The sequence below is a fragment of the Amyelois transitella genome, chromosome 31 (assembly GCF_032362555.1).
Source record: "Amyelois transitella isolate CPQ chromosome 31, ilAmyTran1.1, whole genome shotgun sequence".
Taxonomy (NCBI): domain Eukaryota; kingdom Metazoa; phylum Arthropoda; class Insecta; order Lepidoptera; family Pyralidae; genus Amyelois; species Amyelois transitella.
This window is the reverse complement of record NC_083534.1, coordinates 2,627,477-2,652,341: the sequence shown is the minus strand read 5'-3', so window position 1 is coordinate 2,652,341 and position 24,865 is coordinate 2,627,477. Positions and strand designations below refer to the sequence as shown.

Sequence of the window (24,865 nt, the reverse complement as noted above, 5' to 3'; positions counted from 1 at the left end):
GTGGTGGGGCTGGCCTACGAGTGGAACTTCAACGGCAGGTCAGTGTGCGCAGGCTTCTGGAACCCTCTCTAGAGATACAATGACAGCTGTGGTCGCTGCAGGTGGTGGGGCTGGCCTACGAGTGGAACTTCAACGGCTGGTCAGTGTCCACAGGCTTCTGGAACCCTCTCTAGAGATACAATGACAGCTGTGGTCGCTGCAGGTGGTGGGGCTGGCCTACGAGTGGAACTTCAACGGCAGGTCAGTGTGCGCAGGCTTCTGGAACCCTCTCTAGAGATACAATGACAGCTGGGGCCGCTGCAGGTGGTGGGGCTGGCCTACGAGTGGAACTTCAACGTCTGGTCAGTGTCCACAGGCTTCTGGAACCTTCTCTAGAGATACAATGACAGCTGTGGTCGCTGCAGGTGGTGGGGCTGGCCTACGAGTGGAACTTCAACGGCAGGTCAGTGCGCACAGGCTTCTGGAACCTTCTCTAGAGATACAATGACAGCTGTGGTCGCTGCAGGTGGCGGGGCTGGCCTACGAGTGGAACTTCAACGGCAGGTCAGTGTGCGCAGGCTTCTGGAACCCTCTCTGGAGATACAATGAGTGCTGGGGCCGCTGCAGGTGGTGGGGCTGGCCTACGAGTGGAACTTCAACGGCAGGTCAGTGCGCACAGGCTTCTGGAACCCTCTCTAGAGATACAATGACAGCTGTGGCCGCTGCAGGTGGTGGGGCTGGCCTACGAGTGGAACTTCAACGGCAGGTCAGTGCGCGCAGGCTTCTGGAACCCTCTGGAGATACAATGACTGCTGTGGTCGCTGCAGGTGGCGGGGCTGGCCTACGAGTGGAACTTCAACGGCAGGTCAGTGCGCGCAGGCTTCTGGAACCTCCTCTAGAGATACAATGACAGATGTGGTCGCTGCAGGTGGTGGGGCTGGCCTACGAGTATCATGGAGAACCTGTGCTAGCCTCTTTGTATTTTCTAAGAGTATGGTACTATTTGATTCTCCTAGCACCGCTTTCTATTATATGACTTGTGTGTTTTTACACAGCTTTCACTTTAGAGAAGAAAATTCTCGCTGAATTGGACAGCACAATTTCATTCCTACAGCGCAAATAAATGGCCTGTGTGTGTGTGTTGTGTGTGCAAGTGTGCAAGCCAACACTGGTGTCAGATTCTCTTTACAACTGCCGCCATCTTGTGAAGACGCCGCCAAAACCAGCGGTTCGACTTGCTTCCTGAAGCTCACATTTTACATACATACATACATAATATGATCACGTCTATATCCCTAGCGGGGTAGACAGAGCCACCAGTCTTGAAAATACTGATTGATAGGCCACGCTCAGCTGTTTGGCTTAGTGATAGAATTGAGATTCAAATAGTGACAGGTTGCTAGCCCATCGCCTAAAAGAGGAATCCCAAGTTTGTAAGTCTATCCCTTAGACGCCTTTTACGACATCCATGGGAAAGAGATGGAGTGGTCCTATTGCTTTTTTGTAATGGTGCCGGGAACCACACGGCACTATTTTATTTAGCTCGAAACTAAATATATATTCTCATTACAGGGCGGAGACTGTTCGCTCGGCGTTGGATGTTGTGTCTGTCTGTTGCGTCGCGCCCAGAGTTCAACTACTGCTGACAGAGAAGATTGACATGAGAGACGCCGATCTTAACACCGGCGTTAATATAGTGCTTGGTGAGTATTTTTTGGACTATATTTTATGGTGCCTGACCATTTATGGTTCCAATTTGGATGAGGATTAAAGCTGTATGGTTTACATACATATGTATAGAAAGACCGATAAGCCAAGTTCAGCTGTTTGTCTTGATGATAGAATTGAGATTTAAATAGTGACAGGTTGCTAGATCATCGCCTAAAAAAAGATTAATTTTCTAATTGGGTGGCACACCAACACGAACTCGCACACGATCGCGCACGCGCACCCATGCATATATATATACACACACACGCACTAAAATGAAAACTTGAATTTTATATAATTTGGTGCCGAGATCCTTCAAGAATAACATGAGCTCCGGGAGCGAAGTTGCGGGTAAAACTATGTTATAAACGAGACGACTAGTTAACAGAATATTATTTATTGCTTCCTCTGTTCTCGTGGGAATTTAGGTATATTTGAATTAACATGTTAGTAACGTAAGAGTATATTGTAATATGTATGTATATTGATTTGATTATAACTGTGTGGGTAGGTGCCGCGGACGGCGAGATAGTACCGGAGCCGGAAGTGCAGAAGGCTGCTCTAAACGTGCTCGTTAATTGCGTGTGCGCACCCGTTCATAGGGTAAGTGATGATCTATGATGATAGGGTAATTCCCAGTTTCAAAAGCCGTTATTTTGAAAGTTTGACAACAGTGAAAGATAAAATAGACACATACATACATATGATCACGTTTTTATCCTTTACGGAGTAGACAGAGACAGTCTCGAAATGACTGAAAGGCCCCTTTTAGCTGTATATTTATTAGCCTATCCCTTAGTCGCCTTTCATGGCATCTATGGGAAATTTATGGAGTGTTTAATATTGATTAACACGCATGTAATTTTGTTGTTTATTTTATGTCCATCTTTATTTATCTGAATTACGTTAATCATCAATCTGTCACTTTACTTCTTCAGTTCTTACAAAAAAGTATTTAAATAATCTTCCTTATTTAAAAAATAAACAAACAAAGTAACTTCTTTCACAATAAAATTTCTCTAATAATATAACAATATATCTCAGAGTGGTTCTATTCTAAGATAAACTATTTTATTTTTATCATTGAACGAATTTTAGGGTAAATGTGTGTATGTGTTTGACAGGCCGGGTCGTCCACTAGCCGTTTCTCACTGACCGGCTCCAGTAAAAAGAAGACTGTATTAAAATCGTACGAAGATATCATTCAGAAGGTGTGGGAGAGCGTCAGGACCAACAACGGAATTATGGTGAGTATAATATTATGTGCATGTTGGAAGGAATTGATTAAACTACATACATAAATTTATATTTATATATTTATACTAGCTGTCCCGGCAAACGTTGTTTTGCCATATAAGTAATTTCTAGTTTAAAAATAATGTTAAGGGTGGACAACCCTTAACACTTAGGGGTATGAAAAATAGATGTTAGCCGATTCTCAGACCTACTGAATATGCATGCAAAATTTGGTTAAAATCGGTAAAGCCGTTTCGGAGGAGTACGGAGACAAACATTGTGACACGAGAATTTAATATATAAGAGATATATATATATTGGCCAATATAACAAAAATTAAGAACCAACTTGAAAAAACAGTCAACAGCCTACTATATGTATAATTGTATATGTATGAATGCATTCGGCAGTTTGAAATAAAGCCTGGTTTATATAAATTGCTTAAACACTAAAATTCAAAATTTTTATTCGTTTTTATGGTACACTTCATATCTATACTAATATTATAAAGCTGAAGAGTTCTCAGGATCTCAGGAAGTACTGGTTCGAATTGAAAAATTCTTTTTGCGTTGTATTGACCATTTATCGAGGAAGGCTTTAGGCTAAATAGCATTACGCTGCAACTATAAGGAGCGAAGAAATTAAGGAAAATGTGAAAAAAAAAACGGGGAAACTTATTAATCCTTGAGGGTCGACGAACGGCGGCGTGCGGACGAAGTCGCGGTCACAGCTAATTTATTATAAATATAAATAAATATAAATATATACGGGACAAATTACACAGTATAATATAATAAAGTATCGTTGAGTTGGTATCTCGTAACAAGAGTGTCGAACTCACATCGAGGCTAACTCAATCTGTGTAATTTGTCCGGTATATATAAAAAAACGATGTTTCGGAACCGATCACCACTTCAATCGGAGATCGTTTTAACGCTCCCAATCGTAGAAGTTACCGTGCGATTTATGATCCTCGCTGCTATTATTGGCTGAGAACAACTTCGCTAGCATACTCCGCTGTGATTGGCTGATGTCTGATGACGTAATTTGTTCCGTATATCACTACATAGTATAAAACAAAGTCGCTATTTTAGTCTGTATGCTTAAATCTTTAAAATTACGCAACGGATTTTGATGCGGTTTTTTGTAACAGGTAGAGTGATTCAAGAGGAAGGATTTTATGTATAGTAACATTTATAATCGCGGGGCGGGTCGCTAGTATTTATATATATTAAATAGAATGTGGAGCGCAGGTGCTGCTGTCGCTGATGCTGGTGAAGTCGCCGATCACGGACGCGGACCGGCTGCGCGGGCTGGCGTGCCGCGCGCTGGCCGGGCTGGCGCGCTGCCCCACCGTCCGCCAGATCATATCCAAGCTGCCGCTGTTCACCACCTCGCAGATACAAGGTACATATACAATACAATACAATTGTATTGTACCTATATACTATACATACATACATACATACATACATATGATCACGTCTATATCCCTTGCGGGGTAGACAGAGCCAACAGTCTTGAAAAGACTGAATGGCCACGTTCAGCTATTTGGCTTAATGATAGAACCGAGATTCAAATAGTGACAGGTTGCTAGCCCATCGCCTAAAAGAGGAATCCTAAGTTTATAAGCCTATCCCTTAGTCGCCTTTTACGACATCCATGGGAAAGAGATGGAGTGGTCCTATTCTTTTTTGTAATAGTGCCGGGAACCACACGGCACGGCATATACTATACTATGTCCATAATAAAAAAAAATCTATACTAATATTATAAAGTTGCATGAAGTGAGTTATGAATGTGGATGAAGCGAAGGAAATATGCAGTGATCGCGGCAAGTGGAAAGTGGTAGTCTCTGCCTTCCCATCCGGGAAAGAGGCGTGATTTTATGTATGTATCCTACTACTATTATAAAGGCGAAAGTTTGTATGGATGTTTGTTACTCTTTCACGCAAAAACTACTGAACCGATTACCATGAAATTTGGTATGTAGGTAGCTGAAGACACAGAATAACACATAGGCTACTTTTTATCCCAGAGTTCCCGCGGGATTGATAGGGTTTCCATGCGGACGAAGTCGCGGGCGGCCTCTAGTATACAATACAAATTATCTTTATTGCCCATAAAAAAATACATTATGAACATGTTGAGCAAAGGTACCGCGGCATCACTGCATGATATTGTGTAAAAGTCGCTTCCCGCGTGCTTGTGGCTGTGAATGTACACGAAGGATTTTGATGCGGTTTTTTTTTTAGTAGATATAGTCTGGTCTCTAGTTTATATATATATATATAATATATATATATATACAGGGTGACTTTTAATTCAACTGCATAAATTTAACTATTAAGTGTACTCATCTAAAGGACATTTAAAAACTTTAATAGATAAATATCAGTTCATATTTCAGAAAGTACGAAAAAAAATAAAAGTGTCAAAAGGCACGATCCTAAATACGTAATATCACGTACGTATACGAAAACGTAATATCACGTACGTATACGTAAAGAATCCCAAGTTTATCCCTTAGTCGCCTTTCACGACATCCACGGGAAAGAGATGCGAGTGATCCTATTATTTTTTTTTGTATCAGCGCTGGGAACCGCACGGCACTGCATTCTCTTTACACACAATATTGTTCGCAGTGCTAATGCGCGACCCGATCCTTCAGGAGAAGCGGCAGGAGCACGTGATGTTCCAGAAGTACGCGCTGGAACTGCTGGAGAGGGTCTCCGGCAAGAGCAAGCATATGGGCGCCGAGTTTGAGACCTCTCTGGCCAACATACACAGGGTGAGCAGGTGTGGCAGTGGTGCCGTGTGGTTCTAGGCATATTATGAATAAAAATAAGAATGAGACTAGGAAGGGGAATTATGTTTTCCCATGAACAAACATACATACATATGGTCACGTCTATATCCCTTGTGGGGTATAGCCTACAGAGTCAACAGTCTTGAAAAGACTGAATGGCCACGTTCAGCTATTTGGTCTAATGATAGAATTGAGATTCAAATAGTGACAGGTTGCTAGCCCGTCGCCTAAAAAAGAATCCCAAGTTTTGTAAATCTATCCCTTAGTCGCCTTTTACGACATCCATGGAAAAGAGATGGAGTGGTCCTATTCTTTTTTGTATTGGTGCCGGGAACCACACGGCGTATATCCATCCCATGAAAAAACGGCGTTGAATAGTCGGTTTTTTCAACTATCACGCGTCTTGTGTTTCGGGTTTGATTTGGTGGTTTAGTTACCGAGTAAAGTTTTGGATGATACATTTTCCCAGACAAATGTAGACGCCCAAACGCCAATAAACTACAAAATAAATAAAAATAAAAATAAATATATACTTATTAGTAGTAAGTATGTACATACGAAGTTAGTGCGAGACTTGTGTTACGAGATACTAACTCAACGATACTATATTGATTGGAAATACTTATACTCGTATATATATTTTATTTTGTAATTTTTTTATAAATGAAAAATTAATTTCATTACGTTAATGCTCTTGGACAAAAGGCATTGTATTTTTTTTTCAGATAGACAGAGAAATTGGTGTTAAAATAATATAGTTTTTTTTTTTAATACTATCTGTCCCGGCAAACGTTGTTTTGATTTATAAATAATTTTAAAGTAATTTCTAGTTACACAAAAAATGTCAAGGGTGGACAACCCTTATCACTAAAGGGTATTAAAAATAGATGTTGGCCGATTCTCAGACCTACTCGATATGCTCACAAAATTTCATGAGAATCGGTCAAGCCGTTTCGGACGGAACGAACATTGTGACACGTGAATTTTATATATACATATGGTCACGTCTATATCCCTTGCGGGGTAGACAGAGCCAACAGTCTTGAAAGACTAGGTAAATGGCCACGTTCAGCTATTTGGCTTAATGATAGAATTGAGATTCAACAAGTGACAGGTTGCTGCTGGCCCGTCGCCTAAAAAAGAATCCCAAGTTTGTAAGCCTATCCCTTTTATATATAAGATATACTATAATAGTTTCTCACCCATCACCAGGCGAACGTGGTGGCCCAAACGCGGATAAATTACAACGAGCGGCAACTGTTGCAACTGGTGGCGTGGGATTTGTCCGCGCGCGGGCTGGCCCGGAGCGCGGCCACGCTGCGCGCGGAGGCGGGGCTGCCCGCGCCCGCGCCGCCCGCGCCGCCGCCGCCGCCCCCGCCGCCCGTCTACGCCACCGCCACGCCCAACAGGGTGAGTCAACACTTATATGGACTATACTCCATTTTTACGAACAACAGGATGAGTGAGCACTTATATATAGTCCATTTTTACGACCAACAGGATGAGTTAGCACTTATATATAGTCAATTTTTACGACTAACAGGGTGAGTTTACACTTAAAAATAGTCTCTTTTTACTCCCAGCAGGGTGAGTGAGCACTTATATATACTCCATTGTAAGCTCACACCTAGATATAGACTCCTTTTGCAGGGTGTTTGTGGTAAGACTGCGAGAAATAATATACTTAACTTCCGTAGAAGGTACTTAGTGTCTTGCACTATGAGAAACGGTTAAAGTTCACCTTTTCCGTGGTAGGTTCATAGTGTCTTGCACTATGAGAAACGGTTAAACTTCACCTCTTCCGTGGTAGGTTCATAGTGTCTTGCACTATGAGAAACGGTTAAAGTTCACCTCTTCCGTGGTAGGTTCATGGTGTCTTGTACTATGAGAAACGGTTGAAGTTCACCTCTTCCGTGGTAGGTTCATGGTGTCTTGCACTATGAGAAACGGTTAAAGTTCACCTTTTCCCCGGAAGGTTCATAGTGTCTTGAAGTATGAGAAACGATTATTAAAGGTCACCTTATCCGTGGTAGGTTCATGGTGTCTTGCACTATGAGAAACGGTTAAAGTTCACCTTTTCCCCGGAAGGTTCATAGTGTCTTGAAGTATGAGAAACGATTAAAGGTCACCTTATCCGTGGTAGGTTCATGGTGTCTTGCACTATGAGAAACGGTTAAAGATCACCGTTTCCGTGGAAGCTTCATGGTGTCTTGCACTATGAGAAACGGTTAAAGTTCACCTCTTACGTGGAAGGTTCATAGTGTCTTGCACTATGAGAAACGGTTGAAGTTCACCTTTTCCGTGGTAGGTTCATAGTGTCTTGCACTATGAGAAACGGTTAAAGGTCACCTTTTCCGTGGTAGGTTCATAGTGTCTTGCACTATGAGAAACGGTTAAAGGTCACCTTCTCCGTGAAAGGTTAATGGTGTCTTGCACTATGAGAAACGGTTAAAGTTAACCTCTTCCTTGGAAGGTTCATGGTGTATTGCACTATGAGAAACGGTTAAAGGTCACCTCTTCCGTGGAAGGTTCATGGTGTCTTGCACTATGAGAAACGGTTAAAGTTAACCTCTTCCTTGGAAGGTTCATGGTGTATTGCACTATGAGAAACGGTTAAAGGTCACCTTTTCCGTGGAAGGTTAATGGTGTCTTGCACTATGAGAAACGGTTAAAGTTAACCTCTTCCTTGGAAGGTTCATGGTGTATTGCACTATGAGAAACGGTTAAAGGTCACCTTTTCCGTGGAAGGTTAATGGTGTCTTGCACTATGAGAAACGGTTAAAGTTAACCTCTTCCTTGGAAGGTTCATGGTGTATTGCACTATGAGAAACGGTTAAAGGTCACCTTCTCCGTGAAAGGTTAATGGTGTCTTGCACTATGAGAAACGGTTAAAGTTAACCTCTTCCTTGGAAGGTTCATGGTGTATTGCACTATGAGAAACGGTTAAAGGTCACCTTTTCCGTGGAAGGTTAATGGTGTCTTGCACTATGAGAAACGGTTAAAGTTAACCTCTTCCTTGGAAGGTTCATGGTGTATTGCACTATGAGAAACGGTTAAAGGTCACCTTTTCCGTGGAAGGTTCATGGTGTCTTGCACTATGAGAAACGGTTAAAGGTCACCTTTTCCGTGGAAGGTTCATGGTGTCTTGCACTATGAGAAACGGTTAAAGTTCACCTTTTCCGTGGAAGGTTCATAGTGTCTTGCACTATGAGAAACGGTTAAAGGTCACCTTTTCCGTGGTAGGTTTATAGTGTCTTGTATTATGAGAAATGGTTGAAGGTCACCTTTTCCGTGGAAGGTTCGCAGGAGTAATGGTTTGATAGATATAGTAAAATGATGATTTTATTTATGAAGTTTCGCGTGTGAATAAAATACTGAGTTACTCGTGATCAAGTGCTTTTCTTGGGCACTCGTGTAGAAGAATGCCAAAAGCAGGTTGTCGATCTCGAAGTTTACATCTGACATGATGAGTTTACAGCAATAAATAGTCACTCTTTATAGGTAAACTGCGAGAAACGGTTCACTTTCTTCGTCGAAGGTTAATAGAGTCATGGTTTAGTCTATACTACATCTGATAAATTTCTACAGTGTGGTCGTGGTGTGCGAGAAATAATGTAGCCCACTTCATGGAAAGGTTCATGGGGTCATTGTTTGATAGATATGGTAAAATGATAGATTCTATTGAAGGTTGGCGTTGTAATGGCGGGGTTGCGCCCCCCGCCTGTTTACACCACCACTACGCCCAAAAGGGTGTGTTTACAGATAGATACAGTCACATTTTATAGGTAAATTGCGAGAAACGGTTCAAGCAAACGTTTTTCGGCAAAGATTGAAAACCAGTAAATAATATATATTTTTTTTTTACTTTTGACAAATTATACTGATTGAGTTAGCCCCGAAGTAAGTTCGAGAATTGTGTTACAAGATACTAACTTAACGATACTATATTTTATAATAAATACTTATACAGATAAACATCCAAGACCCAGGCCAATCAGAAAAAGTTCATTTCTCATCATGCCCCGGCCGGGATTCGAACCCGGGACCCCCGATGTCACAGACAAGCGTACTACCGCTGCGCCACAGAGGCCGTTAATATTGTTCCACGTAGAACGTGTAGAACATACTCAGCGAGGTTACTCCCACTTATAACAACTTCATTTCATAGTCTTCAAACCTTTCATTTGACATCAGGCTCGCCTCTCAGTGTCCCGGACGAACAGCGTCGGCTCCGTACACCGGGAGATCGACATGAACCACACAGACGAACACACACCCACGCCGCTCGTCATAAGGCTACGGTGAGTTTATATAGTTCGATCAGTGTTACACACATACACATACATATGGCCACGTCTATATCCCTTGTGGGGTAGACAGAGCCAACGGTCTTGAAAAGACTGATGATCGGCCAAGTTCAGCTACTTGACTTAGTGATAGAATTGAGATCTAGAATAGAGTGACAGGTTGCTAGCCCATCGCCTAAAAGAACAATCCCAAGTTTAGAAGCCTATCTCTTTTAGTCGCCTTTTCCGACATCCACGGGTAAGAGGGGGAGTGTTCCCATTCTTTTTTATATTTGTGCCGGGAACCACGCGACACTTATCATTACTTGTTTACTAATACGTGAATAATCGCCAAAAAAAGGTTTGCGGGCCGCTTCAGTCTTTTCAAGACTGTAGACCTGTCTTCCCCGCAAGTGATATAGACGTGAAAATATGTTTGAATGTAGTAAATATGGAATTAACGATTCTGTTGTTTGCTTTTTTTTGACAGGAAAGTTTCAAATCCAACCCTGAGCGCAGTATCGAGCCCGCTCTCGTCTCTAGCTACGCCCGAACGCCACCGCTCCCTACAGAAGCAGCCCTCAGTCCCGGCCCTCCCCGAACCCACGCCCCCCCCTCGTGTGACCTTACACTCCATAATAACAGAATACCTTTACAATCAACACTCGCTGTGCAAGAATCCGGTGGTCACATGTCCTCAGTTTAATCTTTTTGAGTGAGTATCGAAGTTTTGTTTAAATAAATTGTGATTTTGTTGACGTAAGATATAATTCTAGTTGTAGTATCAGATATCGTCTCTAGCTACGCCCGGACGTCCTTTCTATAGACTGCAAGAGTCGATATAGACAACTTAAGTAGTATTTCGTAATAACCATAGACTGAAGAGTCGATATGGACAACTCTAGTAGTTTTGACCTTATTCTCATTTGTCTATGACGGCCTGTTCGCCATTTATTACCGTTACTAAACGATAACGATGCGATACGTTATTACCGAAACTATCCAAAAAGGCTCGACTGGCTGTGCATAGGTGCGTGTTGGTCCCGACATTAATGTATGGGAGTGAAAGTTGGGTATGGTAAATGAAGTACGAAAGCAGAATAAATGCAGTGGAAATGAGAGCGTTAAGGAGTATGATGGGTGTGAAATTGAGTGACCGGATAAGAAACAGCGTGATAAGGAATGTTGTGATCTGAAAGAAGATGTAGTTACAGGAATAGAAAAGGGTATGTTAAGATGGTTCGGTTATGTGGAGAGGATGAATGAAAGCAGGTTGACTAAGCAGATATACAAGGAGAGTCTGGAGGGAAAGGTCTGAGTGGGAAGATCTAGACGAACGTATCTTGATCAAATTAAGGACATTCTGGCATAGGGTCAGGTCAAGAGTACCTGAAATCGCCGAGCTTGCATGAAGAGAGTTATGAATGTGGATGAAGCGAAGGAAGTATGCAGAGATCGTGGCAAGTGGAAAGATGTAGTCTCTGCCTACCCCTCCGGGAAAGAGGCGTGATTTTATGTATGTATGTATTTGTTACCGTCAGGCCGCACAAGTGCCCGGAGCCGCGCGAGCGCGCGGGCACGTCGAACGTGTGCGCGCGCGTGTTCCGGCGCGCGCTGGGCGCGCACGTGGGCCGCCGCGCCGACGCGCGCCTCGTGCACGCGCACTTCGCGCCCGCGCGCACGCTGCGGCTGCAGGACGACGACGCGTGCTTCACGCAGGCCATATACCACGTACGTGCCGTTGTAACTATATATGTATTACAATATGATTGATTGACGTAAACTTAATTTTTAGTGTAATCTCAAACCTTAGTGGTTTCGCTATGCTAAGTTAATACCTACTTAATGTTTTGTAAGATCTTTCTTACAATAATAAAATAAAAAATAAAAAAACTAAAATGCCGTTATCTGACATCAGGATTTACACCTTTTTTACCAGTAAAATAAGAAAAAAAATCTCTACGTTGACGTTTTATTTAAAACAAGGATTTGACAGATAACGGCATTTTAGTTATACCAGGGCAGAGCTGCTCGGTCTTAGCGGCGGATGAGCGGAAGCGGCTGATTCGGTAAGGTGGTGGTTGAAATGTATGCAGAGATCGTGGCTAGTGGAAAGAGGTAGTCTCTGCCTACCCCTCCGGGAAAGAGGCGTGATTTTATGTATGTATGTACATTAGTTTTAATACTAACTGTCTTATACTTACTCCTTGATAACAAACTCCATGATAAAGTCATACTTACTCTATGAGATATTCTCCATGGCAACGGTTGCTATGATGTTCATATTGTAAATAAATGATTCAAAATGTGAAAACACATTAAAATGTTTTATCCAATGCTGTAACTATGAGGGGAAACATCGTGTGGATACCTGCACATTCAGGCAACTGGATGTGTTACCATGATCGATCCAATACGGGTTAGGTTCCCCTGCAAAGGTTGCGGAGGTCAGACGGGAGTCGCTTCGTGTGAAAACCTGTCTCACCCAATTCGGGATCCATGGTTAATGGCGCCCCCGGGCTCCTCTCCAGAGTGGTGAGGATGCAACCGGGACTAAAGCTAGGAGGATGAAAATTCTAGCAGCCGTATCGTGCATGTTGACAATTTGTATTACCGAGCGAACAACATTTTTTTTTCTTTATATCCTCAAGCTAAAGATGAGTCCTAAAGGATAAAATATTAACAATTTGAAATTGATGATGGGCCTTTAATTTTGATATTATATATTATTAGCTTATTTAACGCCACCTACAATAGAATACAGGTTATTCCCAAATTCCACGAGAACTATAGTTTTAACAAGGGATGAAAAGTACCCTATGTCCTTATCCAGACTTTTAATTATATATGCTTACGCTTGTCAAGAAGATAAGTTCAGTAGGTTGGTTCGTGAAGAGACAACAAACACACAAATAAACTTACAATTTTCAATTTTTACCGAGCTTGCATGAAAAGAGGTATGAATATTGATAAAAAAAAGGTCTTCGGGAAAAAGGCGTGGTTTTTATGTATGTATGTATGTTTCCAGCCGACTCAACATCAACTGCTAACGGCGACATCTTCCGGCGACATCAGGGTGTTCAACCTGTTCTCCGGCGTGGAGGAGAACTCTTACCAGGTCCACGAGTCGTACATCTCTCACATGCAGGTATAATTAATTAATTTATATAAATATATCACAATAGCGACCCGCCCCGGCCTAGCACGGGTAATATACCTAGCTCGTTTATTTCCGTTCCTGCGGGAATTTTTGGGAAATACATTCTTAGTGCACAAAAGGGACCTGTTGAATTACAAATCTTTAGACCAAGAGGTTAGGGCTGGCTGTACGTCTATATATGTCAGTGTTCTCTTTATATTTACAAACGAATGCAGGTATATCGTAAATACCGCGGGAACTACACATAGTTTTAAACTATGTCCTCCTCCATACTCTTATTTTTGTATACGCGAAATTTCAAAAATATTGGTTCACTATATAACGCGTGATGTGGGCCTGCTGGAAGAAATTTCTTTGGAAATAAATGTTGCCATTGTACAAAGTTTTTCCTTAGTCTAAGTTATAGATGTATTTTTTTCCTCTTGATCTATAAAAATATATAAATAACGCGTGAAGTGGTAACAAACAATATACAAAAATATAAACTTACATTCGCACGTATAATATTAGTTGGTATATATTGTTCCAGGCAAGCCGAGACGGCCTACTGTTGCTAGCTTCGACCCCCACCACGTGGCGACCTCTATCGGCGCTGTGGAACATGAAGGAGTTTGAGCAATTGTGAGTTAACTTAGTTCATTGTGGTAGTATATTAGTGTTTATTTTTATAGATGATTTATAGAGTATGGTCTTTTTGGCGTCATCAGACATCAGCCAATCACAGCGAAGTATGCTAAGTTCTCAGCCAATAGCAGCGTGGATGCCCAATCGCGTGGGCATTACTTCGGATTGGAGCGTTAATACGATCTCCGATTGAAGTGGTGATCGGTTCCGAAACATCGATTTTTTTTTAATATGTACGGGACAAATTACACGGATTCGAGTTAGCCTCGAAGTAAGTTCGAGACTTTTGTGTTACGATAAACTTATTCAACGATAATATAATTTATTATAAATACTTATATACATATGCTGCGGTGTAATTGGTTCCGCCGCTTCTTTTACAATACGCTTTGGAAACGGTAGTTAATATAATAAGACACAAGTTATGTCGACGTCAATAAATGATACCTTGTATTAAATTTAGAAATTTAATCTATTCTAAAGACAAATACAATGTTTTATTTCAGATTCCAATTAGAAAACGAAGAGTACGTGGAGTTCTCCAAGATGTCCGACGACCGCATCATCGGCACTAAAGGCGAGACGGCCACTATCTTCGACACGCTGACAGGAAGAGAGCTGATGACCCTGACCCCCGCGATCAGCAACCAATATGCCAAAAACAGAGCTACCTTCAACCCTAGCGACGAACTGGTTCTGTCAGGTAATTTTTCTATATGCTATCCGGCTCGAAGGACCAACGTATATATCTAGAAACTTGACTCTAGTAAAGGTAAAAAATATACATAAAGTATATTTCCTATTCATGTCTAAACATTAACTAAGATCTTCTTTGCCTTCTGCGGAATGAGCAAGGCACAATCCATACATATTATCCTTTTTTATGTCCAATTTTGGATGTAGGTAATCATTTGACACACTGACTCTTGCTCTCAATACACTCTCAGTACCTACACCAAGAACATCCACCTTTAAGTCTAACAACGAATTGGTCTTATCAGGTAACTAACTTTATTTTTAAGAAAAATCCGGCATCAACCCACCTCGAAGGACCAAACCACTATCTGGCTCGAAGGACCAACTGCTATTCTGTTCGAAGAACCTTGCACCCTCAATCAACAATAAAGTTTAGATTAATATATTTAGCTATTTATAACAAAAGTAAAATACGGTAATCCAAGACAAGATTAATTTATGTTTTGTTTCAGACGGCGTACTATGGGACGTGAATACGGGCAAGGAGATCCACAAATTCGACAAACTTAACCAAACCCACAGCGGGGTGTTCCATCCTAACGGGCTTGAGGTGAGCTTATATTTATTACTTAGCTTACTAAAGGCTTTTATAAACAAAGATTGAATTAAAAGGAAAGTTGAAAGTCCGAACTAGTGATATGAATAAACAGAATAGAATAGTTTTATTTTCAAAACTGGATATAAGGTTACTTACTTATTGCACTGCACTTATTGACGTCATGTGCAGAAAAAGCGGCGAAACAAACTACACTGCAGCATTTTCACCGCACGTCACTTCACAAATAATTATAGATCTTTTAAATCTAAATCCTGGACGAATGCATATTGTCTACATTAAAAAAATGTGAATGTGTATTAAACTAATGAAACTAATATTGTATTTTATCTGCAGGTAATATCGAACACAGAAGTGTGGGACTTACGGACTTTCCATTTGTTGAGAACTGTACCTACTTTAGATAAAGCGGAGGTGAGTTGACTTTTTGTCTATTTTATTATTGTGGCAGTTAGTTACTGCATTTTCAAGAGCGTTGGTGGTGTAATGAGTAAGGTGCCCGGTTAAAATATATATAGATACGGTTCAAAATCCCACGTTGGCCATGTAGTAATGACAATTTTCGATGTTATGCACATTAGTTTGAATGATAACTGATGCTCTTAAGGTGAGGGAAAGCATCGTGATGAAACCTGGCACATTTAGGTGCGAATTTCCATGTAAAGATTGCGGAGGTCGAGATGGAAGTCGCTTCGTGTAAAAACGTGACTCACCCAATTCAGGATCCATGGTCAAAGGCATATCCCCGGGCTCCTCTCTAGAGCGGTGAGGATGCAACTGGGACTAAAGCCTGGAGGAAGATGAAGAGGAACTGCTTTTACTCGCAAGCTTTGCCAACGCGAATTAAGCGCCACCGCCACAAAATAATAATGGTTTCTCGCAAATTTTACAGGAATTTTAATATTATAGTGTTTAAAATACATTAAATCCTTCACCAGACTCTTAATCTATACTAATATTAATCTAGCTGAAGAGTTTGTTTGTTTGAACGCGCTAATCTCAAAAATTACTGGTTCGAATTGAAAAATATATTGTGTTGAATAGATCATTTATCGAGTAAGGCTTTAGGCTATATAAAACCACGCTTTAACTATTAGGAGTGAAGAAATAATGGAAAATGTGAAAAGAACGGGGAAAAAGATTCACCCTTGAGGGCTTCAATGATGCCATGATAAAAAAAAACTATTCCACGCGGACGGAGTCGCGGGCACAGTTAATTATATATAAGCAAAATTTCAAGAAGATTGGTACAGAAGATAACGCGTGAACAGCCAACAAACAAACAAACTTACTTCTCGCCTTTTTAATATACAGTTGGTATTTGTTATCAGGTGCTGTTCAATCCCACATGTTCAGTGCTATACGCGGTGTGCTCGGACCAGGACTCGGAGGAGAGGAACCAGTTCGACACCAGCTTCAGGACCTTGGACGCGTACGACTACTCCAGCATAGGTATGTACATAAACATACATTGGTGAGAAATAAATATACCTAATATATAAATATACTAGCTGACCCGCGCAACTTCGTTTGCGTGTATCCCGCTACTTCGACAAATACAGTCAACGCACCAACACATATTGGATACTAATTTTCAATTCACACTAACTTCTCTTTCCCTTAACCGCGTTTAAAATATTAAAATGTTTTTTGGTTTCTGTGACTCTTTATAGGGACGCTGCCCCCGCCGCCGCGGCCGGCCCGTACCGTGCCGCAATACTGATATCGTGATATCTCCTAAACTATATGTCTAAATAACACACTGTAAACTGCAAAAATAATCTAAATAAAATGCTCGTGATGATGAACTTACTTATTTTGATAAGGATATATGTATTATTGGTTATATCACCAGTTAAACATCACCCAACGAATTAAATGTTTTTTTAAATATAGAAAAGTAGTTTTTGTGACTTAAATAAAAAAGCTGGATATATGTCATCGCGGACTTTTTTGTAGAACTAATAAAGACCAATGTTTTTGCTATACATTGTTCTTACTTGTATCCAACGGTATAAGCGGCGCACGCACAAATGCAATCTTCAATTAGATTTTTTTTCTGACTTCTTGGACATAAATCGCTATAACTCAGCTAATATAGTTTCAATGTATTTCAATTATATATAAAAACCTGTCGGAGAAAATACTCTTTCTATTAGTGAAAACCGCATCAAAATCCGTTGCGTAGTTTTAAAGTTTTATGCATACGAAGGGACTACAGACAAAATGGGCGACTTTGTTTTATACTATGTAGTGATATACGGGACAAATTACACAGATTGAGTTAGCCTCGAATTATGTTCGAGACTTGTGTTACGAGATACCAACTCAACAATATTATACGCTGCAACTATTAGGAGGTAAGAAATAATGGAAAATGTGAAGAAAAAAAACCGGGGAAAATTATTCATCCTTGAGGGCTTCAATGATGCCCACAATAACTATTCCACGCGGACGAAGTCGCGGGCACAGCTAGTAAATAATAATAAGTGTATTTAATAAGTTATCTGAAAAAAAGAAATTAACAATTTAAATCCAATAACATATTATATCTTCTTCTTATATATAAAATTCTGTTTCACAATGTTTGTCTCCGTACTCCTCCGAAACGGCTTGACCGATTCTCATGAAATTTTGTGAGCATATTGAGTAGGTCTGAGAATCGGCCAACATCTATTTTTCATATCCATTAATTACTTTAAAATTATTTATATGGCAAAACAACGTTTGCCGGGACAGCTAGTATACTATATAATTATTGTACTCATTTTTTTTAATTACCAGCGACGATAGAAGTGAAACGCAACATATACTCGCTGGGCGTGTCCGGCTGGGGCACGCAGATCGCGCTCGTGGAGAACGTGGGCGACGTGGACCACGTGCAGGAGTCCGCCGTGCGCCTCTACGACGTCGGCCGGCGCCGCGACCACGACGACGACGCGGTACGGACGCACATACGCACACACATACCTATATACATACATACGTACGTACGTACATACATACGTACGTACGTACGCACATACATACGTACGTACATACATACGTACATACGTACGTATATACATACATACACACACATACATACATACATATATAATAAAACGTGTACTGTGGTTGAACAAAGACTGAATTTATTTCTTGACAATGACATTAGGTAGGCAGTTACAACGATACAACATAGAAGGCGCTAGTAGTACATTAAATACATTATTTTGATATTAATTCTAACAATATATACATACATACATACATACATACATACCTACATACATACATACATACATACCTACATAAATACATATCTACATACATACCTACATAAATACATATCTACATACATCCTACTATACTATTATAAAGGCGAAAGTTTGTATGGATGTATGGATGTTTGTTACTCTTTCACGCAAAAACTACTGAACCGATTACCATGAAATTTGGTATGTAGGTAGCTGAAGACCCAGAATAACACATAGGCTACTTTTTATCCCAGAGTTCCCGCGGGATTGATAGGGTTTCCATGCGGACGAAGTCGCGGGCGGCCTCTAGTACCTACATAAATACATACGTACATACATACATACATACCTACATACGTACATACATTGTACCGCGGCTTTATCACTTACATGGCGCCGTGTGGTTTCCGCTGACTTAGAATGGAATCACTTCATATTTTCCTGTGTTGGTTGTAAAAAAGCGACTAAAGGGCTTTTAAACTTAGAAATTCTCTTTTTAGGCGATGGGCTAGCAACCTGTCACTATTTGAATCACAATTCTATCATTAAGCCGAACAGCTGACCTTTTTTATCAGTCTTTTGATGACCGTTGGCTCTGTCCACCCCGCAAGGAATATAGACGTGATTATATGTTATGTTTAATTGTATAATGTATCTTATATAACAGGAGGAGGACGACGAAGAGGAAATGGCGGGCGGCTCGGACAACGACGACGGCTCCGACTCCGGCTCCAACGACGATGATCGTGAGTGATGAATAAAATAATAAATATATAATTATACGATCAATAACAATATAAATAGGAGAGTGTGGAGGGAAAGGTCGGAGTGGGAAGACCTAGACGAACGTATCTTGATCAAATTAAGGACGTCCTGGTAAAGGGCCAGGTCAAAAGTACCCGAAACCGCCGAGCTTGCTTGAAGAGAGTTATGAATGTGGATGAAGCGAAGGAAGTATGCAGAGATCGTGGCAAGTGGAAAGAGGTAGACTCTGCCTACCCCTCCAGGAAAGAGGCGTGATTTTATGTATGTATGTAAATAATAATAAATATATACAGGACAAATTACACAGATTCGAGTTAGCCTCGAAGTAAGTTCGAAACTTGTGTTACGAGATACTAATTCAACGTTACTATATTATATTATAATAAATACTTAGATAGATAAACATCCAAGACCCAGATCAATCAGAGAAAGTTCGTTTCTCATTATGCCCTGACCGGTATTCGAACCCGGGACCTCTGGTGTCACAGACAAGCATATTACCGCTGCGCCACAGAGGACGTCGTAAGTGATGATAATCATCATGATGATTCGTATCAGATACATTCATTCATTTTGTATTGCAGAATATTATTATCAGTCATATAAACTTGCGATTCTTTTTTTAAGGCGATGGGTTTTGGGACTTGTCGCTATTTGAATAGTATTTCTATCATTGGGCCAAATTTAACAAATGCCGTGTGGTTCTCGGCACCAATAGGAAAAGAATAGGACCATTCCCAACTCTTTCCCTTGGATACCGTAAAAGGCAATTAAGGGACAGGCTTACTTGGGATTTCACTTTTTTAGGCGACGGGCTAGCAACCTGTCACTATTAAAATCATTGAACCATACAGCTGAACGTGGCGATTCAGTATTTTCAAGACTGTTGGCTCTGTCTAGCCCGCAAGGGATATAGACGTGACCATATGTATGTATTATTTCTTTACATACCTACATACATACATACATATCATCACGTCTATATCCCTTACGGGGTAGACAGAGCCGACAGTCCCGAACAGACTGAATGGCCACCTTTCTTTACATGTATTTATTATAATTCCAGTGGCGACGAGTCTGTTAAGGAACGCAGTGATGGGCCTCGCGGAGGGCAGCTCCGGCGACTCGGACAGGGATGATGACAACGAGGAGAGGCCGAGGAGGAGGAGACGCGCCAGGAGACGGGTCGGTAGCACGTCCGCACATACCTTACGGGGCAGACATGATCTATTATTACTAATATTATAAAGCTGAAGAGTTTGTTTGTTTGTTTGAACGCGCTAATCTCAGGAACTACTGGTTCGAATTGAAAAATTCTTTAGACCATTTATCGAGGTAGGCCTAAGGCTATATAACATCACGCTGCAACTATAAGGAGCGAAGAAATAATAAAGAATGTGAAAAAAAAAAACGGGGTAAATTATTCATCCTTGAGGGCTTCAATGATGCCCAAAATAACTATTCCACGCGGATGAAGTCGCGGGCTCTGCTAGTATGTAGCTAAAGTACCCGAAACTTAAATAAATACCCGAAATTTTCCATTACTTCTTCGCTCGTGATAGTTGCAGCGTGATGTTATACTCTAAAGCTTTCCTCGATAAATGGTCTATTCAACGCAAAAAGAATTTTTCAATTCGAACCAGTAGTTCCTGAGATTAGCGCGTTCAAACAAACAAACTCAAACAACAGTGTATTCTCTCGTCCATATTCTATTCTAAGTTTATTGATATTGTGAAGTTGACGTTGTTGAAGAAAATGCTGCAGTGCAGTTTGTTACCGCTTCTTCTGCACTGACGCCTTGGAAGCGGCAGTAAACTTAGTTTTAAGTAATTTATTTGACGTCAACCAATGTTGTTAAACCATACGTTTTGACAATTATTAAGCGATATGAAGTATCGCTAAATAATGAATAAAAATTTTGAATTTGAATTTGAAAATGATGAATTAAGATAAATCTTTTTTTTTTTTCAGGCGGCCGAAGGTCAAAGTAGTGACAGCGAAGGGGGAATAGATCTAGGAGACATCATACAGTTTGAACTGGACTAATACAACGCTGCAACCTCTATTGTGTTTCATTGTGCGCAACGCTATTGAATAACTTGAATAAATTTTGTAAATAGGCAATCGTATCCAATAGATAACCTTCCTTTTTGGAGTCGGTTTTAAGTGATCTTCAAGTGTAACAAAATCTTTCGTGAAAGCCGTATAGAAATCGGTTCAGCGAAATGCGGATAAACATACATCCACACAGGTCACACTGCAAACCACCTTTTTTTTGAAGAACTTGGAATAAAAATTGAAACATAAATATTTAGGCTTGCGCGTGGACGTTGGACACAATATTTTTTACATACATAAATAGAATCACGTCTATATACCTTGCAGGGTAGACAGAGCCGATAGTCTTGAAAATACTGATAGGCCACTTTCAGCTATTTGGCTTTAAGATAGAATTGAGATTCAAATAGTGACAGGCCCATCGCCTAAAAGAAGAATCCCAATAAGCCTATCCCTTAGTCGCCTTTTACGACATCCATGGGAAAGAGATGGAGTGGTCCTATTCTTTTTTCTATTGGCGCCAGGAACCACACGCCACAATATTTCTTACCTATAAGCAAATTAAATAAAGAGGAAAACGCTCAATTTTTTTTATTAAAATATGTGCTAGTTTAGTAAAAGTTAACGAAATGCGTCTAAGATCTACCATACGTAAAGAAAAAGAGGCTTGAGAGAAAATTATTGTAACTACAATTGAACTGAGGACAACTTAAACAATGTTTAAGTTGTCCTCAGTTCAATTGTATGTTTAATAAACATACATTAAGAGCGAGTGAAAACGGATTACAGATCGCAATTTACAACGTTGAAATCTGTTTGATTATTTGTGAACTCTTTATTGCTCAAAAAAACAACACACCTAATACAATTTTGTAACTGGAATTGAAAAATAAGTACAATGGCGGATTCATCCCTTATTTCCTTTTTTTGAAATACATCGTAAAACCTATTTGTACTTATGGATTGTGGAGGCCAGTGATTAATTACCAGAATTAAAACTTGACCAGAAATGTAGAATATCCCGTCATATTGCGGATTAAAAAAAAAGAAATTAATAAATTGAACTGGCAATAATTACTCAGAAAAAAAGTAATAACATAACGCTAGACTATATAGACTTGTTTATGGCTTCTTTTAATACATGCGAACCCATAGCTTTTTATAGATATAAAACATGCTCAGAAAACTCTTTTAACAACATTTCAATCAGGAACAAAATCTGTCCGCAACTTCACGAGATTAGCGCATACATGCAGACAGAGAAAATACTTGATAATATTTATTGATGTCTTCTAAAAAATTCTTATTTGGTGTTGCTATATGAAACGCACTAGCGCCCTCTTTTGCAGTTCAGATATATTTCTGGTCAAGCTTTACGTCAGCCCGAATGTTTGAAATCTAGAGAGGTGTAGCTTTTTTTTATCGTAAAATGAATCTATTTATTCTCTTTTACTGCAAAAGTTTTTATCTCGTTTAAGGGTAAATGCATACTGGGGCGCGATGCAGCCGCCGTGGCACCAAAACAAATGCCTTTATTCGCTTTAAGTCTAAGTCGCTTTACGGCAGATGCATTACTTCTGCGATTGTACCAAGTGCGGCGCGACCGTGTCTGCGTTCACCTTTATTCGCAGAGGTAACGCCATCTTTTGTCGAGTAGTTGTTCGACGTGTTCTAAATTGTTCCTGCTACTGAACAATAGATGGCTAATGCGGATTGTTCATGCTTTGTAAGTATCGCATTTGTAAACAACGGTATTTCTTTTACTAAACAACTAGTTTTCTATGCACTTTATCGCACCACCAACTTAAAGTTTTCCAGTCAGCTGGTGGATTGGTAGAGAATGCCAAACGGCAAAAAGTCCGCCTTTTGTAAATTTTTTTTGTGCAATAAAGTTTTTAATAAATAAACAATGCAGAGATGTGTCCAAATTAAAAAATTCGTCCATACGTTCTAAAATGGATCTTAAATTATTATAACTAAGCACACAATCTACAAACAAAACTCAGTTTATTGCAATTTTAACATTTAAGGATTGTGTTTCATTGCAATACAATTAAGACAATTTTTTTTTTGAAAGGTGAAGATCTTCTAAATGGCCGATAAAATGAATGAATGAATAATTCTGTCGTGGATATAGCTAATACCTAGATGTAGTTCAATGATATAAAAGTTCTGACTTTTTTTATTGTATTTGCTCTCATTTGTGAATCTTTTATTATAGTTGATTGAAGGCTGAGGAAAAACAGAAACAAAGATGCTATAAGGTTCAATTTCGTTGTGACGACAATGCAGTTCGATTTAGTTTATAAGCGTGACAGGTATTGAATGAAACGGCATATTAATGTTTTGTAAATAGATTTATAAATATCTCGATATTTGTGTTATACGTGGAAGGAAGATTTGTTGATGTAGTTCATTCTGATTTGTGTACATCGAACGATATTTTTTGAAATATAATTGTAAAGACATTTTATGTTTTATTTAAACAACATTTATTCTCCGTGTTGTTGCCGTCGCTTTAGAATACATATTTATCATTGATGTCGTAAAAGGCGACTAAAGGAAGGCTTATAAATTTGGGATACTTCTTGTGGGCAATGGGCTTAGCAACCTGTCACTATTCGAATCTCATTGTTCAAGACTGTTGGCTCTGTCTACCCCTCGAGGGATATGGACGTGATTATAGGTATGTTATACATACCCGTGTGACTTCTAATGTTTGCCCTAGGCGTTGGTGCATAGCATGCAATAGCTACTATATCATCATGGAATCTTGAAATTATTAGAATATCAATTGTATCATCAAGCCAAACACCTGAACGTGGCTTATCGGTTCTTTCAAGATTGTGGGCAAATTAAAAAAAAATATATATAGGTACCTATATATATTTTAGCTTCAGACTAACTTTGGCACTTTCAGTGTTAAATAGTTTTCAACTTTATTTTATACTTGAAGAGATTATATATTATCGTGCCGAACGGAGAGTTATTCTTAAGCGATTACTGCTACTTTAGTAGCTTTCTTCGACATCCAAACAGTAAGAAACATAGTACTTATTAAGTATAATGTTTCAACTCTCCCAGAATCCCTTGTGAATTATTCGTTTTTGCGTAAAAGTTAGAGACCTTAAATTATGTGCTTTTAGAAAAAAAACCTGATGTAAGTATCAATCTCTTTTACTTGCTTTCATTATTTATTCTTGAAAATTGACAAAGTAATTTCGGATAGGAGACAAAATAAAAATCTTATAATATAAAACCTGTATATATTATCGAAGCATACGAAATTAATGTATAAATAAAACATTTAAATCTAAATCTAGACTTAAAAATAAATATGTACAAAATTTACAATTACGTTTAAAATATAGTAAAGCTAATACCCAAAGAGTATGAAAAATGTACTTCTATTCCTTCAAACGAATACATGAGATTATTTTAATAAGAAAAATTATAAAATGTAGGCCCTATGCAATAAATGATTCTTTTTTAATATTCAAAGAAAAATCTTAGGCGGTCATAGTGATGTCACTAATTTAAAAACGTACAGTTCATACCGATTTGATCCCAGGACCTTTAACATCGATTAGGTCGTCTTAGGGTCAGTTCACGTAGTGGAGAGGATTAACGTGACATTTGAAAATTTTTATTTAAGACCTTTACATACATTCAGCTATCTTTTTGTAT

At 39.7% G+C, this 24,865-nt stretch overlaps 1 protein-coding gene across 1 annotated transcript in view; it reads left to right on the top strand.

The window, feature by feature from the left end:
- The window catches only part of LOC106130100 (protein mahjong), a 33,684-nt gene extending 12,503 nt beyond the window's left edge, over nt 1–21,181 (top strand). Inside the window, exons 16-34 of the mRNA XM_060953351.1 lie at nt 1,552–1,682; nt 2,201–2,292; nt 2,814–2,936; nt 4,179–4,332; nt 5,571–5,716; nt 6,947–7,144; nt 9,929–10,035; nt 10,511–10,735; nt 11,562–11,751; nt 13,049–13,168; nt 13,710–13,801; nt 14,311–14,507; nt 15,013–15,110; nt 15,453–15,530; nt 16,448–16,568; nt 17,901–18,058; nt 19,023–19,101; nt 20,187–20,305; nt 21,092–21,181. Coding sequence (XP_060809334.1) covers nt 1,552–1,682; nt 2,201–2,292; nt 2,814–2,936; nt 4,179–4,332; nt 5,571–5,716; nt 6,947–7,144; nt 9,929–10,035; nt 10,511–10,735; nt 11,562–11,751; nt 13,049–13,168; nt 13,710–13,801; nt 14,311–14,507; nt 15,013–15,110; nt 15,453–15,530; nt 16,448–16,568; nt 17,901–18,058; nt 19,023–19,101; nt 20,187–20,305; nt 21,092–21,166 — 2,503 coding nt within the window. The 3' untranslated portion in view covers nt 21,167–21,181. The remainder of the gene's footprint in view (nt 1–1,551; nt 1,683–2,200; nt 2,293–2,813; nt 2,937–4,178; nt 4,333–5,570; nt 5,717–6,946; nt 7,145–9,928; nt 10,036–10,510; nt 10,736–11,561; nt 11,752–13,048; nt 13,169–13,709; nt 13,802–14,310; nt 14,508–15,012; nt 15,111–15,452; nt 15,531–16,447; nt 16,569–17,900; nt 18,059–19,022; nt 19,102–20,186; nt 20,306–21,091) is intronic.
- Nucleotides 21,182–24,865: the final 3,684 nt, after the last annotated feature.